At 43.2% G+C, this 15,997-nt stretch overlaps 2 protein-coding genes across 2 annotated transcripts; both read right to left on the bottom strand.

The window, feature by feature from the left end:
- Window positions 1-363: 363 nt before the first annotated feature.
- Window positions 364-2,325, bottom strand: LOC117215516 (regulator of microtubule dynamics protein 1-like). Its single transcript, XM_033461873.1, has 3 exons — window positions 2,154-2,325; window positions 1,846-2,094; window positions 364-863 (listed from the first exon to the last, which is right to left on the bottom strand). Exons 1-3 carry the CDS (start codon window positions 2,292-2,294, stop codon window positions 516-518), a joined length of 738 nt encoding a protein of 245 aa, XP_033317764.1. The 5' UTR covers window positions 2,295-2,325; the 3' UTR covers window positions 364-515.
- A 7,319-nt stretch (window positions 2,326-9,644) lies between these two features.
- On the bottom strand, window positions 9,645-11,604 carry LOC117215517 (regulator of microtubule dynamics protein 1-like). Its single transcript, XM_033461874.1, has 3 exons — window positions 11,433-11,604; window positions 11,125-11,373; window positions 9,645-10,144 (listed from the first exon to the last, which is right to left on the bottom strand). The coding sequence occupies exons 1-3, from the start codon at window positions 11,571-11,573 to the stop codon at window positions 9,797-9,799; spliced, it is 738 nt and encodes a 245-aa protein (XP_033317765.1). The 5' UTR covers window positions 11,574-11,604; the 3' UTR covers window positions 9,645-9,796.
- Between the last annotated feature and the right edge of the window lie 4,393 nt (window positions 11,605-15,997).

The following is a 15,997-nucleotide window of genomic DNA, read 5'->3' as shown; positions in this document are numbered from 1 at the left end:
CATCAGAACACAATCTCGAGACAGTTTACCACCGAATTACGTTATGGTGAGCTTTATTTGCCCATGTGGTGAATTCATCTCGGAATTTGGCCTGCATCGCTACCTTTTATACCATCTGACGGGAAGTACGGGACGAAGATCAGGCAACCCAGCAATGCGTCCATATCTCCAGTTGCTCACCAGGTTGCAAGCAGAAGCAATTCTGCGGCGTCGCAGGAATACGAATGAAGATGAACAAGAAAAAGAAGAAGAAGAAGAAGAAGAAGAATACTCTCCTGATCGCTAAACTAATTAGACTTGGGAACTACTTTATATGGGAACTACTACTTACTTTACTTGGGAACTGTAAATAGATGTTGTGTATAACAGGCTCATCACACATAAGTTGTATTGTACATTATAGTAAATAAATTTTATACTTCTACTTAAAAGATAGATTCTAAATTTTTCTTTATCCCTTCTATCCCTTCAATTCCAATTTATCATATAATAGATTATAACTTCTGTCCAGTTTGTTAAAATTTCTTTAACAACTTCTGCGCTTCCTGTTTAGCATCTCGATCATCTTCGTTCTTTGCAGGATAATCAAGGGCCATTTTTAAATATTTCGTAGCTAGCTCTTTTTGATTTAATTTTAAGTGGCTTTTTCCCAACATTAATAAATTTTGACTATAGAAATTGGGATCAATTTCCTCTGCAGTTTCAAAATATTTTAGAGCTTCCTCGAATGATGAAGATGGCGGTTCTCCAAATATTACAGATGCAATTTTTCTTTGATACCATGTTAAATCAGCAACTTGATAGCACCAAGTACCAAGCATGTACATAAGTGTTGGTTCTTTTGGATTTAGTTCCATTGCTCTCTGCGACATTAAACATATTCGATACAATTGCTTGACATTGTGTCAGGGAATGAAATATTTATAAGTATATATATATATATATATATGTCGGGTTAACATTAGGATTTAAGGCGCGTAACGATTCTTCGTTTGAATTAGCCATTGTTTTACAAAACAGAGAATATATTTACACGAATAAACAAGGTTTTACAAATATTATGAATAATGAATTTTGTAAATGATATGATTGATTAACAAATGATAAATTAAATTATTAATTAGATTAAAGAATAATAAGTTTTATCGAACAATGAAAGAAACGAATAATATATCTTACGATTTACTAATTTAACGAATAATGAAAATTAACGATTGATAAATTTACAAATATTGAATTTAATTTATGCTATAAACAATGATCCGGGGTTCAAACGAATCCACGGTCAACGGGAAAACTTTAAACAATTTTATAACACAAAAAAATACGTTTGCTGAATCACTCGGAAAAAATTACTCGATGTATCACTTTCCAAGGCGATCACACGAATGCCTCTCTGATTAAAATCTTTTTCGTAATACGACTGCATTTGTTTGTTATATACTCCTTGGAAACATCGAGAAAGATCCAAACGCCGTTGCTAGGCAGTTTCCGTCTGGAGATTGATTCCTCATACAACGTGTGTCCCATTATATCGACATCTCTAAAGTACAATTCTATGTGATTTCTAGGGAGAACAATACAACCAATCCACACCTTCGTCAGGCAAAACGTTTATCCCGTGACCGTGGCTACGTTCAGCGACCAGTTGTCACCTCGAACCCACTTTCGCTTTTCACAAATGTCAAACAATTACAGATGACAATTACTTAATTACAGTTATGATAAAATCTGGGCTAAAGCATTAAAAGGCCTCCCCAAAATTGCATAGGGAAGGCTCCGGTTTTCATTTCATCTCCGACATATATATATATATACATATTAATATATTATCATGAAATATACCAGCATATGTTTCTTAATATTATATGACTCTTTTATTTGTGCTTTTACTCCTTCATAAAGAGTCTTAGAATTAAGAAGAATCGATGCCCATTTGTGTGCAGCCCAATTATCCTCTTTTATCTCAAGTGCTTCAAGTATTAAATCATAAGCTTCGAAAATTAATTTCTTTCCATCCACTTCACTCACAATTTTAGACAATTGATACATTGCTCTACACAAACGCCATATAATTTCAATATCACCGCTATCCTATAAAAATATTCAATTTTATTATCTACATTTATAAGTGATATACATAATGTCATTACTTTATAATTTATTAGAAGGTCATGTATTTCCTGGTATTGTTCTTGCTCGTATAATGCATCGGCTTTTGCTATTAGAACTTCTTTTGTAGTTATGATTGCTTCGTTGTCACCTCTCTTTTTTGTAAGACCCCAAATACCCATAGCAGTGAACGACTATATGGTACATAATTTTGTTGTTAACATGTACTGATTGCTGCTCTAATAGTGAAAACTAATTGAATAATTTTGTATAATATATTAAAATTTATAGATCTGTGGCGGCACGGGCCACGGAACTTTTCAACGGCTCCGGATGCAAAGCGCGACGCCGCCAAAGTGCAACACCGACGTGCCCAATGTACCATCGATATCTTCACACTCTTTCCGCCGAATTCTCGGAAGAGCATACACGTGCCAGCACTGGCAGCACATCTAATGAATGCACGCTAGTGGGGGATATCGATGGGCTACGAAGGGAAGAATCTGCGCGATCCGAAACAAAAGCAGAGTCAGTCTGTCTTGCGCCATTAAATGTGTAACTCCTCGGTACTATTTGCATAGCAACGCGTCGAATGATCTCTCGGTGTCTATCGTTATTTGTTAGTTGTTACCTGTTGTCTGTTAAGTGTAATTGTTAGTTGTTAATTGTTAACTCTGATTGTTGATTAGTTCTAATTAAACTATTGTTCGTTAAAAACACCAAGAGTAGTTCCTTACGCACCTATCACCATACCACCTCAAACTGGTGACCCCGACGTGATTTAACGTGACATTTAGTGAAAGAGGTGACCGTGATAGTGCTATCGTTTTTAACCACCGATTTTGAGTGCACCGCGACGATGGAAAGTAATACACAGGGAACCATAGCCAGCCAGGTGATCAGCATGTCTCCACTGCTGCCCACGAACACGGCGGCATGGTTTGCCCTTCTGGAGAGACAATTCGAGGCAGCGCGAATTACGGAAGACACCATTAAGTACGTTACGCTGGTAAAATGCCTCAACGATCAACAGCTCCAGGACGTCGAAGACCTGATGACGAACCTTCCAGACATCGGACGCTACGAGAAATTAAAACATGCGCTCATTCGCAAATTATCCGATACGGACGCGACCCGGATAAAGAAGTTGGTGGAAAGCGAGGAGATGGGAGATAGAAAGCCATCCCAGTTTTATCAACATTTAAAAAAACTCTCCAGCCCCTCCACGCCCGATGATTTTACCCTCACGCTGTGGAGGAACCGATTACCCGCCCGCATCAGGCGTATCCTCGCGGCAGTCGACGATTCGGACCCAGAAAGGTTATTGCGGCAGGCGGACCTGATCGTTGAAGAATTCACGGAGGATTTTCAGCGCACCGCCCGAGTAACGGCAGTAATGGACCCACCAGCGCAAAACGCTGGAGTATACGAACCAATGGCCGCCGCAATCAACGTGTTGAGTGAGCGAATATCACAGTTGCAGGCACAGATGAACGCGTTGAGCATCATTAATCATCGTCGACCACGATCACGATCACGCTCGCGTTCGCGATACCACCGACGTTCGCGCTCGCGAGATCGGCCACGGCAAGACGATCTGTGTTTCTATCATGCAAAGTTCGGAGAACGCGCGAGGAGCTGTCGTTTCCCATGCACGTGGAAGTCGGGAAACGAGACCAGCCGTCCGTAGACGCGGCAGACGACGACGGCCTGAGATCCCGCCGCATCTTCGTTACGGACAAAGGAACGAAGATCTCTTTCCTCGTAGACACCGGCGCCGACATCAGCGTATACCCCCGCAGTAAAATCCATAGGCACGTCAAGAAAAACACGTACGAACTATTCGCGGCCAACGGGACGCGCATCGCAACGTATGGTACCACTGCGATTGGCCTTAACCTGTCCCTAAGACGAGCCTTCAAGTGGAACTTCGTAATTGCTGACGTTCAAACGCCTATCATAGGCGTAGATTTTTTAAGCCATTATGGGTTGCTCGTGGACCCGCGAAACAAACGACTCCTCGACACGACAACCCAATTATCATCAAGGGGATATGCTGCCACGACGGAAGAAATATCCATCAAAACCGTAATCGGCGAATCGGTCTACCATCGACTTTTGGCGGAGTTTCCGGATCTAACTCGCCCACCGGCCTTCGGACGAGAGAAAATCCGACACAGTGTGGTACACCATATTGAAACCACACCCGGGCCACCCGTCTACAGTAAACCTCGACGTCTCGCACCGGATCGTCTCAAGCAAGTCAAGGCGGATTTTGCAGCAATGATCGAGCAAGGAGTGATGCGGCCATCGAAGAGTCCATGGGCATCACCCCTGCATGTCGTCCCAAAGAAGGACGGAAGTCTACGACCATGCGGCGACTATCGTGCGTTGAACGCTCGCACCATACCCGACAGGTACTCCCCACCACACATCGAAGATATCGCGCAACATCTGTACGGTAAGCGTGTCTACTCAAAAATCGACCTTGTCCGCGCTTACCACCAAATCCCGATCGCGCCAGAAGACGTTAAGAAAACCGCGATCACGACACCTTTCGGACTTTTCCAAGCAACCAACATGATGTTTGGGCTTCGAAACACCGCGCAAACGTGTCAAAGATTCGTTGACGAAATTACCCGTGGTCTGGACTTCGTGTTCGCTTACATAGACGATTTCTTAATCGCATCCGAAACCGAAGAACAAGATCGCGAACACCTTCGGATTTTGTTTGAACGCTTAAACGAGTATGGCGTAGTCATCAACCCAGTAAAGTGCGAATTCGGTATGAACGAAATCACATTCTCGGGACACACCGTAAACGCCGACGGGATAAAGCCGCTAGCCGAACGCGTTGACGCTATTGTAAAAGTACCGCTCCCCGGGACCGTTAAAGCACTACGCAGGTACCTCGGTATGATTAATTTCTATCGACGTTTCATACCGGGGGCCGCAAAAATTTTTCAACCCCTAAACGACCTATTAAAAGGAGGAAAAAAGGGCAACGCGCCCATCAAATGGACAGAGCAATCCGAAGCCAGCTTCCGCGAGTCGAAACGCGCCCTCGCTAACGCCACGATGTTAGCGCATTCGATACCTGGCGCACCTGTTAGCCTCGCGGTAGACGCATCCGACTATGCAATAGGAGCGGTCCTCCAGCAACGCGTCAACGACTCTTGGCAGCCGTTAGGTTTCCTTACCAAACCGTTGAACTCCGCGCAGCGAAAGTACAGCGCGTACGACCGCGAATTACTCGCTATGTACACTGCGGTAAAGCGATTTCGACACGCCATTGAAGGGAGAAATTTTATAATTTACACCGATCATAAACTCCTTACATATGCGTTCAACCAAGATCCTGATAAGTGTTCGCCGCGACAATTCCGGCAACTAGATTACATCGGACAATTCACTACCGACATAAGATATATCAAGGGGTTAGACAATAATGTTGCCGACGCTCTGTCACGCATCGAAGCGATAGGAAAGTCTGTGGACCATCGAGCTCTCGCCGCCGCGCAAGAAGCCGACAAAGAACTAAGCAACATCGTCAACTCCGGTACATCCGCGCTACGGTTAAAGAAAATACGTTTCCCCGATCACGACGTAGAAATATATTGCGACGTATCGGGTGACTTTGTACGACCGTACGTACCGAAATCCTTGCGGCGCGACGTATTTAATTCGCTCCATGGACTTTCCCATCCAGGGATACGTGCCACTCAAAACCTGGTGACGACGCGTTTCGTCTGGCCGTCCATAAACAAGGACTCCCGAAATTGGACACGACAATGTATCCCGTGTCAACAATGTAAAGTCACCAGGCACGTATCCTCACCCGTCGGAACATTCGGAGAATTAGCGGGCCGTTTCGAACACTTACACATAGACATTATCGCGATGCCATATTCAAAAGGCTACCGATATTGTCTAACGTGTATCGACCGTTTTTCGCGTTGGCCCGAAGCCATTCCCATCGCCGACATGGAGGCGGCAACCGTCGCTTCGGCTCTCCTTTCCACGTGGATATCTCGTTTCGGCGTGCCTTTAAAAATAACGACCGATCAAGGACGCCAGTTCGAGTCGAACCTATTTAACGAACTATGCCGGTTGCTCGGCATCAGACATTTGCGCACGACAGCCTATCACCCCGCCTCCAACGGGATGGTAGGGCGCCTGCACCGACAACTATAAGCAGCAATCAAATGCCACGATACGAGCAACTGGGTGGATATCTTGCCGATAGTTCTATTAGGCATACGAACGGCTATTAAAGAGGACCTAAACGCGACGGCAGCCGAAATGGTTTATGGCACCGGCATACGATTGCCGGCAGAATTTTTTGTACCGACTAAACAACAGGCCAATTCGGAATTCGCAAGTCGCCTAAAAGACCGAATAGGAAAAATCAGGCCTCATCCAATTACGCGACACGGCGAAAGGAGAACCTTCGTGTTCCGCGACCTCGAAACATCGCCTTATGTATTTCTGCGTCGCGACGCCATCGGAGACCCCTTACAACCACCCTACGACGGGTCGTATCAGGTTATAGAGCGAGGAAAAAAGACCTTCACTATTAAAATAAATAATAAAAACGTAATAGTGTCCATAGACCGATTGAAACCCGCATTTCTATTTAACGATAATATTGAACACCATAGCACGGAAAAGCGCAATGGAACGATACCGCCTGGTGCCCGAAACGAACAAAGCGAAGGGTACTCAAGAGTTCATCACACCACACGCGCGGGCAGGAGAGTTCGATTTCCTGATTGGTTTCAGGCGGGTCTCGGATAGGCGTTAGGAGCCTATTAGACACTTTAAAAGATTCTGCACCATCAAGGATTGTAAATGTTTCAAGTAGTGCACACAAGCGTGGCAAAATTACATTCGACGATTTGAATAATGAGAAAACCTATGAGCCTGGCGAAGCATATGCACAGAGCAAATTAGCTAATATTCTATTTACAAAGGAATTGGCAAATAAATTGAAAGGTTTTGTCATTCTAACAGAAAATAAAATTTATTTTTGAATAAATAATACAATCGATAAAGCATTATTTTTTATGTCATATAGGAACCGGTGTTACAGTGAATGCCGTCCATCCTGGTATAGTACGAACAGAAATAACGCGATATATGGGAATTTATCAAAACTTTTTAGGTAGATTGGCTGTAGATACTCTTTATTAAAACCAATAGTACATTAAAGTATGACATTCGAAGAATATTGTATAAAATTTTCACGGAGAAATATTAAAAAATACGGCAATGGCAGTAATTATTCGGACGTGTCTCGGAAAAAAGTAGAATTGCTCATAACTTGGTGCTGAATCATCTGAAATCAAAAACTCAAAGTTCATTCGTTAGGTAACAGTTTTCCCCAGGTAACGCTGGGAGGGTTTTTCGAAATTTCAATTTTTCACTTTTTTGGAACACTTTGAAGGGAAAATTAGCCGCAAATTTTTCAACAAATTTTCGCAAAATCGGCTAATGACAATAAATCATTCTTTCAAGCAGAAGGAAAACGGGAACTATTAATGCTTTTGAATTATATAGCTACCTCTTGTCCTCTCCCTGAACCTACCTAGAAGGAGTTTACCACTCGTCATCGTAACCCTCCGCCAAATACCGACAATAAGAAGCTGTCCCTTGATGATAAAATATATTCAAAGCCAACGATATTTACAATATAATCATCGGGATAGCTCAAGCGACCGTCTACTATATCGATCAAATATTTCTCTGCTGTACTTACTATATACTTAATACGACGACTGTGTAATTAATGCATAAGAAATAATAAGGCGATGGTAGATGTATCGTTCAATGTTTCAATATGTCGGAGACGAAAGGACGCCGGGGCCCCTCCTAACCTCCTAACATTGTAATCTAGAGTCTACTATAGCCGTAATGAAACAATCGCAGTTATCCAAGCCGATGATAACTGTTCGGGATTAGTGACGGTGAGCTTTGGCTCGGGGCGACAGCCTGCCGCCCAACGTAGCCACGGTCAACGGGACGGGTGCTCCGTCTAACAAAGGTGCGGACCGGTGTTATGACCCTCATTAAAGGGGTAATAATAAATTAGAATCGCACTTTCCTCCAACTCTGTTGTCATTGTATATTCTCAGAAGCATTCTCGGACTTTCCGTAATTAAGAAGGTTTCGCAAACCTGAAGCACAATCCGTCTGTCCTTTAAACCGTGTTTCATACACCAAACAAATGAGCAACTGTTTAGGCTTTAGCTGCCTGTTAATTAGGGGGCCCCCTTAAAAGTCTTAACCCACGCAGTGGGGGCAAACATGAAGGGAAGTGGCGTCTATATAAGCTCGACAACTAGCTTGGAGATCACATTCCCAATTCGACTATCGAACAGAACGTTTGAAAGTTCTTGACGCTTCGAAGTTCTTGACGTTTGAAAATTCTCGACGTTCGAAAGTTCTTCGTGTTTGGAAGCGCTTCGCGATTGAAAGAGTCCTTATACATCTTCACCACACTTGGAGCAGTAAGTATTTTATTTCCTTCAAATCGTTTCTTCCACTGATTTTTCAAACAATTTGTTTGAAATTATTTATTTTATTTCTTTATTTATTATTTATTTATTTTTTATTTATCTATCTTAATTTTATTTTTCCAGATTCTTCTTCGCATTTGGAAGTACTTCGAGTTCGAAAGTTCTTCACGTTTGGAAGCGCTTCGCGATTGAAAGCGTCCTTATACATCTTCACCACACTTGGAGCAGTAAGTATTTTATTTCCTTCAAATCGGTTCTTCCACTGATTTTTCAAACAATTTGTTTGAAATTATTTATTTTATTTCTTTATTTATTATTTATTTATTTTTTATTTATCTATCTTAATTTTATTTTTCCAGATTCTTCTTCGCATTTGGAAGTACTTCGATTTCGAAAGTTCTTCACGTTTGGAAGCGCTTCGCGATTGAAAGCGTCCTTATACATCTTCACCACACTTGGAGCAGTAAGTATTTTATTTCCTTCAAATCGTTTCTTCCACTGATTTTTCAAACAATTTGTTTGAAATTATTTATTTTATTTCTTTATTTATTATTTATTTATCTTTTATTTACCTATCTTAATTTTATTTTTCCAGATCGTGCCTTATAGCAAAACGATGGGAGAGTGCCCGCTTGGTTACAATAGCTTGCACATCAGAACACAATCTCGAGACAGTTTACCACCGAATTACGTTATGGTGAGCTTTATTTGCCCATGTGGTGAATTCATCTCGGAATTTGGCCTGCATCGCTACCTTTTATACCATCTGACGGGAAGTACGGGACGAAGATCAGGCAACCCAGCAATGCGTCCATATCTCCAGTTGCTCACCAGGTTGCAAGCAGAAGCAATTCTGCGGCGTCGCAGGAATACGAATGAAGATGAACAAGAAAAAGAAGAAGAAGAAGAAGAAGAAGAATACTCTCCTGATCGCTAAACTAATTAGACTTGGGAACTACTTTATATGGGAACTACTACTTACTTTACTTGGGAACTGTAAATAGATGTTGTGTATAACAGGCTCATCACACATAAGTTGTATTGTACATTATAGTAAATAAATTTTATACTTCTACTTAAAAGATAGATTCTAAATTTTTCTTTATCCCTTCTATCCCTTCAATTCCAATTTATCATATAATAGATTATAACTTCTGTCCAGTTTGTTAAAATTTCTTTAACAACTTCTGCGCTTCCTGTTTAGCATCTCGATCATCTTCGTTCTTTGCAGGATAATCAAGGGCCATTTTTAAATATTTCGTAGTTAGCTCTTTTTGATTTAATTTTAAGTAGGTTTTTCCCAACATTAATAAATTTTGACTATAGAAATTGGGATCAATTTCCTCTGCAGTTTCAAAATATTTTAGAGCTTCCTCGAATGATGAAGATGGCGGTTCTCCAAATATTACAGATGCAATTTTTCTTTGATACCATGTTAAATCAGCAACTTGATAGCACCAAGTACCAAGCATGTACATAAGTGTTGGTTCTTTTGGATTTAGTTCCATTGCTCTCTGCGACATTAAACATATTCGATACAATTGCTTGACATTGTGTCAGGGAATGAAATATTTATAAGTATATATATATATATATATGTCGGGTTAACATTAGGATTTAAGGCGCGTAACGATTCTTCGTTTGAATTAGCCATTGTTTTACAAAACAGAGAATATATTTACACGAATAAACAAGGTTTTACAAATATTATGAATAATGAATTTTGTAAATGATATGATTGATTAACAAATGATAAATTAAATTATTAATTAGATTAAAGAATAATAAGTTTTATCGAACAATGAAAGAAACGAATAATATATCTTACGATTTACTAATTTAACGAATAATGAAAATTAACGATTGATAAATTTACAAATATTGAATTTAATTTATGCTATAAACAATGATCCGGGGTTCAAACGAATCCACGGTCAACGGGAAAACTTTAAACAATTTTATAACACAAAAAAATACGTTTGCTGAATCACTCGGAAAAAATTACTCGATGTATCACTTTCCAAGGCGATCACACGAATGCCTCTCTGATTAAAATCTTTTTCGTAATACGACTGCATTTGTTTGTTATATACTCCTTGGAAACATCGAGAAAGATCCAAACGCCGTTGCTAGGCAGTTTCCGTCTGGAGATTGATTCCTCATACAACGTGTGTCCCATTATATCGACATCTCTAAAGTACAATTCTATGTGATTTCTAGGGAGAACAATACAACCAATCCACACCTTCGTCAGGCAAAACGTTTATCCCGTGACCGTGGCTACGTTCAGCGACCAGTTGTCACCTCGAACCCACTTTCGCTTTTCACAAATGTCAAACAATTACAGATGACAATTACTTAATTACAGTTATGATAAAATCTGGGCTAAAGCATTAAAAGGCCTCCCCAAAATTGCATAGGGAAGGCTCCGGTTTTCATTTCATCTCCGACATATATATATATATACATATTAATATATTATCATGAAATATACCAGCATATGTTTCTTAATATTATATGACTCTTTTATTTGTGCTTTTACTCCTTCATAAAGAGTCTTAGAATTAAGAAGAATCGATGCCCATTTGTGTGCAGCCCAATTATCCTCTTTTATCTCAAGTGCTTCAAGTATTAAATCATAAGCTTCGAAAATTAATTTCTTTCCATCCACTTCACTCACAATTTTAGACAATTGATACATTGCTCTACACAAACGCCATATAATTTCAATATCACCGCTATCCTATAAAAATATTCAATTTTATTATCTACATTTATAAGTGATATACATAATGTCATTACTTTATAATTTATTAGAAGGTCATGTATTTCCTGGTATTGTTCTTGCTCGTATAATGCATCGGCTTTTGCTATTAGAACTTCTTTTGTAGTTATGATTGCTTCGTTGTCACCTCTCTTTTTTGTAAGACCCCAAATACCCATAGCAGTGAACGACTATATGGTACATAATTTTGTTGTTAACATGTACTGATTGCTGCTCTAATAGTGAAAACTAATTGAATAATTTTGTATAATATATTAAAATTTATAGATCTGTGGCGGCACGGGCCACGGAACTTTTCAACGGCTCCGGATGCAAAGCGCGACGCCGCCAAAGCGCAACACCGACGTGCCCAATGTACCATCGATATCTTCACACTCTTTCCGCCGAATTCTCGGCAGAGCATACACGTGCCAGCACTGGCGGCACATCTAATGAATGCACGCTAGTGGGGGATATCGATGGGCTACGAAGGGAAGAATCTGCGCGATCCGAAACAAAAGCAGAGTCAGTCTGTCTTGCGCCATTAAATGTGTAACTCCTCGGTACTATTTGCATAGCAACGCGTCGAATGATCTCTCGGTGTCTATCGTTATTTGTTAGTTGTTACCTGTTGTCTGTTAAGTGTAATGGTTAGTTGTTAATTGTTAACTCTGATTGTTGATTAGTTCTAATTAAACTATTGTTCGTTAAAAACACCAAGAGTAGTTCCTTACGCACCTATCACCATACCACCTCAAACTGGTGACCCCGACGTGATTTAACGTGACATTTAGTGAAAGAGGTGACCGTGATAGTGCTATCGTTTTTAACCACCGATTTTGAGTGCACCGCGACGATGGAAAGTAATACACAGGGAACCATAGCCAGCCAGGTGATCAGCATGTCTCCACTGCTGCCCACGAACACGGCGGCATGGTTTGCCCTTCTTGAGAGACAATTCGAGGCAGCGCGAATTACGGAAGACACCATTAAGTACGTTACGCTGGCAAAATGCCTCAACGATCAACAGCTCCAGGACGTGGAAGACCTGATGACGAACCTTCCAGACATCGGACGCAACGAGAAATTAAAACATGCGCTCATTCGCAAATTATCCGATACGGACGCGACCCGGATAAAGAAGTTGGTGGAAAGCGAGGAGATGGGAGATAGAAAGCCATCCCAGTTTTATCAACATTTAAAAAAACTCTCCAGCCCCTCCACGCCCGATGATTTTACCCTCACGCTGTGGAGGAACCGATTACCCGCCCGCATCAGGCGTATCCTCGCGGCAGTCGACGATTCGGACCCAGAAAGGTTATTGCGGCAGGCGGACCTGATCGCTGAAGAATTCACGGAGGATTTTCAGCGCACCGCCCGAGTAACGGCAGTAATGGACCCACCAGCGCAAAACGCTGGAGTATACGAACCAATGGCCGCCGCAATCAACGTGTTGAGCGAGCGAATATCACAGTTGCAGGCACAGATGAACGCGTTGAGCATCATTAATCATCGTCGACCACGATCACGATCACGCTCGCGTTCGCGATACCACCGACGTTCGCGCTCGCGAGATCGGCCACGGCAAGACGATCTGTGTTTCTATCATGCAAAGTTCGGAGAACGCGCGAGGAGCTGTCGTTTCCCATGCACGTGGAAGTCGGGAAACGAGACCAGCCGTCCGTAGACGCGGCAGACGACGACGGCCTGAGATCCCGCCGCATCTTCGTTACGGACAAGGGAACGAAGATCTCTTTCCTCGTAGACACCGGCGCCGACATCAGCGTATACCCCCGCAGTAAAATCCATAGGCACGTCAAGAAAAACACGTACGAACTATTCGCGGCCAACGGGACGCGCATCGCAACGTATGGTACCACTGCGATTGGCCTTAACCTGTCCCTAAGACGAGCCTTCAAGTGGAACTTCGTAATTGCTGACGTTCAAACGCCTATCATAGGCGTAGATTTTTTAAGCCATTATGGGTTGCTCGTGGACCCGCGAAACAAACGACTCCTCGACACGACAACCCAATTATCATCAAGGGGATATGCTGCCACGACGGAAGAAATATCCATCAAAACCGTAATCGGCGAATCGGTCTACCATCGACTTTTGGCGGAGTTTCCGGATCTAACTCGTCCACCGGCCTTCGGACGAGAGAAAATCCGACACAGTGTGGTACACCATATTGAAACCACACCCGGGCCACCCGTCTACAGTAAACCTCGACGTCTCGCACCGGATCGTCTCAAGCAAGTCAAGGCGGATTTTGCAGCAATGATCGAGCAAGGAGTGATGCGGCCATCGAAGAGTCCATGGGCATCACCCCTGCATGTCGTCCCAAAGAAGGACGGAAGTCTACGACCATGCGGCGACTATCGTGCGTTGAACGCTCGCACCATACCCGACAGGTACTCCCCACCACACATCGAAGATATCGCGCAACATCTGTACGGTAAGCGTGTCTACTCAAAAATCGACCTTGTCCGCGCTTACCACCAAATCCCGATCGCGCCAGAAGACGTTAAGAAAACCGCGATCACGACACCTTTCGGACTTTTCCAAGCAACCAACATGATGTTTGGGCTTCGAAACACCGCGCAAACGTGTCAAAGATTCGTTGACGAAATTACCCGTGGTCTGGACTTCGTGTTCGCTTACATAGACGATTTCTTAATCGCATCCGAAACCGAAGAACAAGATCGCGAACACCTTCGGATTTTGTTTGAACGCTTAAACGAGTATGGCGTAGTCATCAACCCAGTAAAGTGCGAATTCGGTATGAACGAAATCACATTCTCGGGACACACCGTAAACGCCGACGGGATAAAGCCGCTAGCCGAACGCGTTGACGCTATTGTAAAAGTACCGCTCCCCGGGACCGTTAAAGCACTACGCAGGTACCTCGGTATGATTAATTTCTATCGACGTTTCATACCGGGGGCCGCAAAAATTTTTCAACCCCTAAACGACCTATTAAAAGGAGGAAAAAAGGGCAACGCGCCCATCAAATGGACAGAGCAATCCGAAGCCAGCTTCCGCGAGTCGAAACGCGCCCTCGCTAACGCCACGATGTTAGCGCATTCGATACCTGGCGCACCTGTTAGCCTCGCGGTAGACGCATCCGACTATGCAATAGGAGCGGTCCTCCAGCAACGCGTCAACGACTCTTGGCAGCCGTTAGGTTTCCTTACCAAACCGTTGAACTCCGCGCAGCGAAAGTACAGCGCGTACGACCGCGAATTACTCGCTATGTACACTGCGGTAAAGCGATTTCGACACGCCATTGAAGGGAGAAATTTTATAATTTACACCGATCATAAACCCCTTACATATGCGTTCAACCAAGATCCTGATAAGTGTTCGCCGCGACAATTCCGGCAACTAGATTGCATCGGACAATTCACTACCGACATAAGATATATCAAGGGGTTAGACAATAATGTTGCCGACGCTCTGTCACGCATCGAAGCGATAGGAAAGTCTGTGGACCATCGAGCTCTCGCCGCCGCGCAAGAAGCCGACAAAGAACTAAGCAACATCGTCAACTCCGGTACATCCGCGCTACGGTTAAAGAAAATACGTTTCCCCGATCACGACGTAGAAATATATTGCGACGTATCGGGTGACTTTGTACGACCGTACGTACCGAAATCCTTGCGGCGCGACGTATTTAATTCGCTCCATGGACTTTCCCATCCAGGGATACGTGCCACTCAAAACCTGGTGACGACGCGTTTCGTCTGGCCGTCCATAAACAAGGACTCCCGAAATTGGACACGACAATGTATCCCGTGTCAACAATGTAAAGTCACCAGGCACGTATCCTCACCCGTCGGAACATTCGGAGAATTAGCGGGCCGTTTCGAACACTTACACATAGACATTATCGCGATGCCATATTCAAAAGGCTACCGATATTGTCTAACGTGTATCGACCGTTTTTCGCGTTGGCCCGAAGCCATTCCCATCGCCGACATGGAGGCGGCAACCGTCGCTTCGGCTCTCCTTTCCACGTGGATATCTCGTTTCGGCGTGCCTTTAAAAATAACGACCGATCAAGGACGCCAGTTCGAGTCGAACCTATTTAACGAACTATGCCGGTTGCTCGGCATCAGACATTTGCGCACGACAGCCTATCACCCCGCCTCCAACGGGATGGTAGGGCGCCTGCACCGACAACTATAAGCAGCAATCAAATGCCACGATACGAGCAACTGGGTGGATATCTTGCCGATAGTTCTATTAGGCATACGAACGGCTATTAAAGAGGACCTAAACGCGACGGCAGCCGAAATGGTTTATGGCACCGGCATACGATTGCCGGCAGAATTTTTTGTACCGACTAAACAACAGGCCAATTCGGAATTCGCAAGTCGCCTAAAAGACCGAATAGGAAAAATCAGGCCTCATCCAATTACGCGACACGGCGAAAGGAGAACCTTCGTGTTCCGCGACCTCGAAACATCGCCTTATGTATTTCTGCGTCGCGACGCCATCGGAGACCCCTTACAACCACCCTACGACGGGCCGTATCAGGTTATAGAGCGAGGAAAAAAGACCTTCACTATTAAAATAAATAATAAAAACGTAATAGTGT

This window comes from Bombus bifarius, unplaced genomic scaffold (assembly GCF_011952205.1).
Source record: "Bombus bifarius isolate JDL3187 unplaced genomic scaffold, Bbif_JDL3187 scf7180000009695, whole genome shotgun sequence".
NCBI classification, from domain to species: domain Eukaryota; kingdom Metazoa; phylum Arthropoda; class Insecta; order Hymenoptera; family Apidae; genus Bombus; species Bombus bifarius.
The sequence above is the reverse complement of the archived record's forward strand: the minus strand, read 5'-3'. Positions and strand labels throughout refer to the sequence as shown.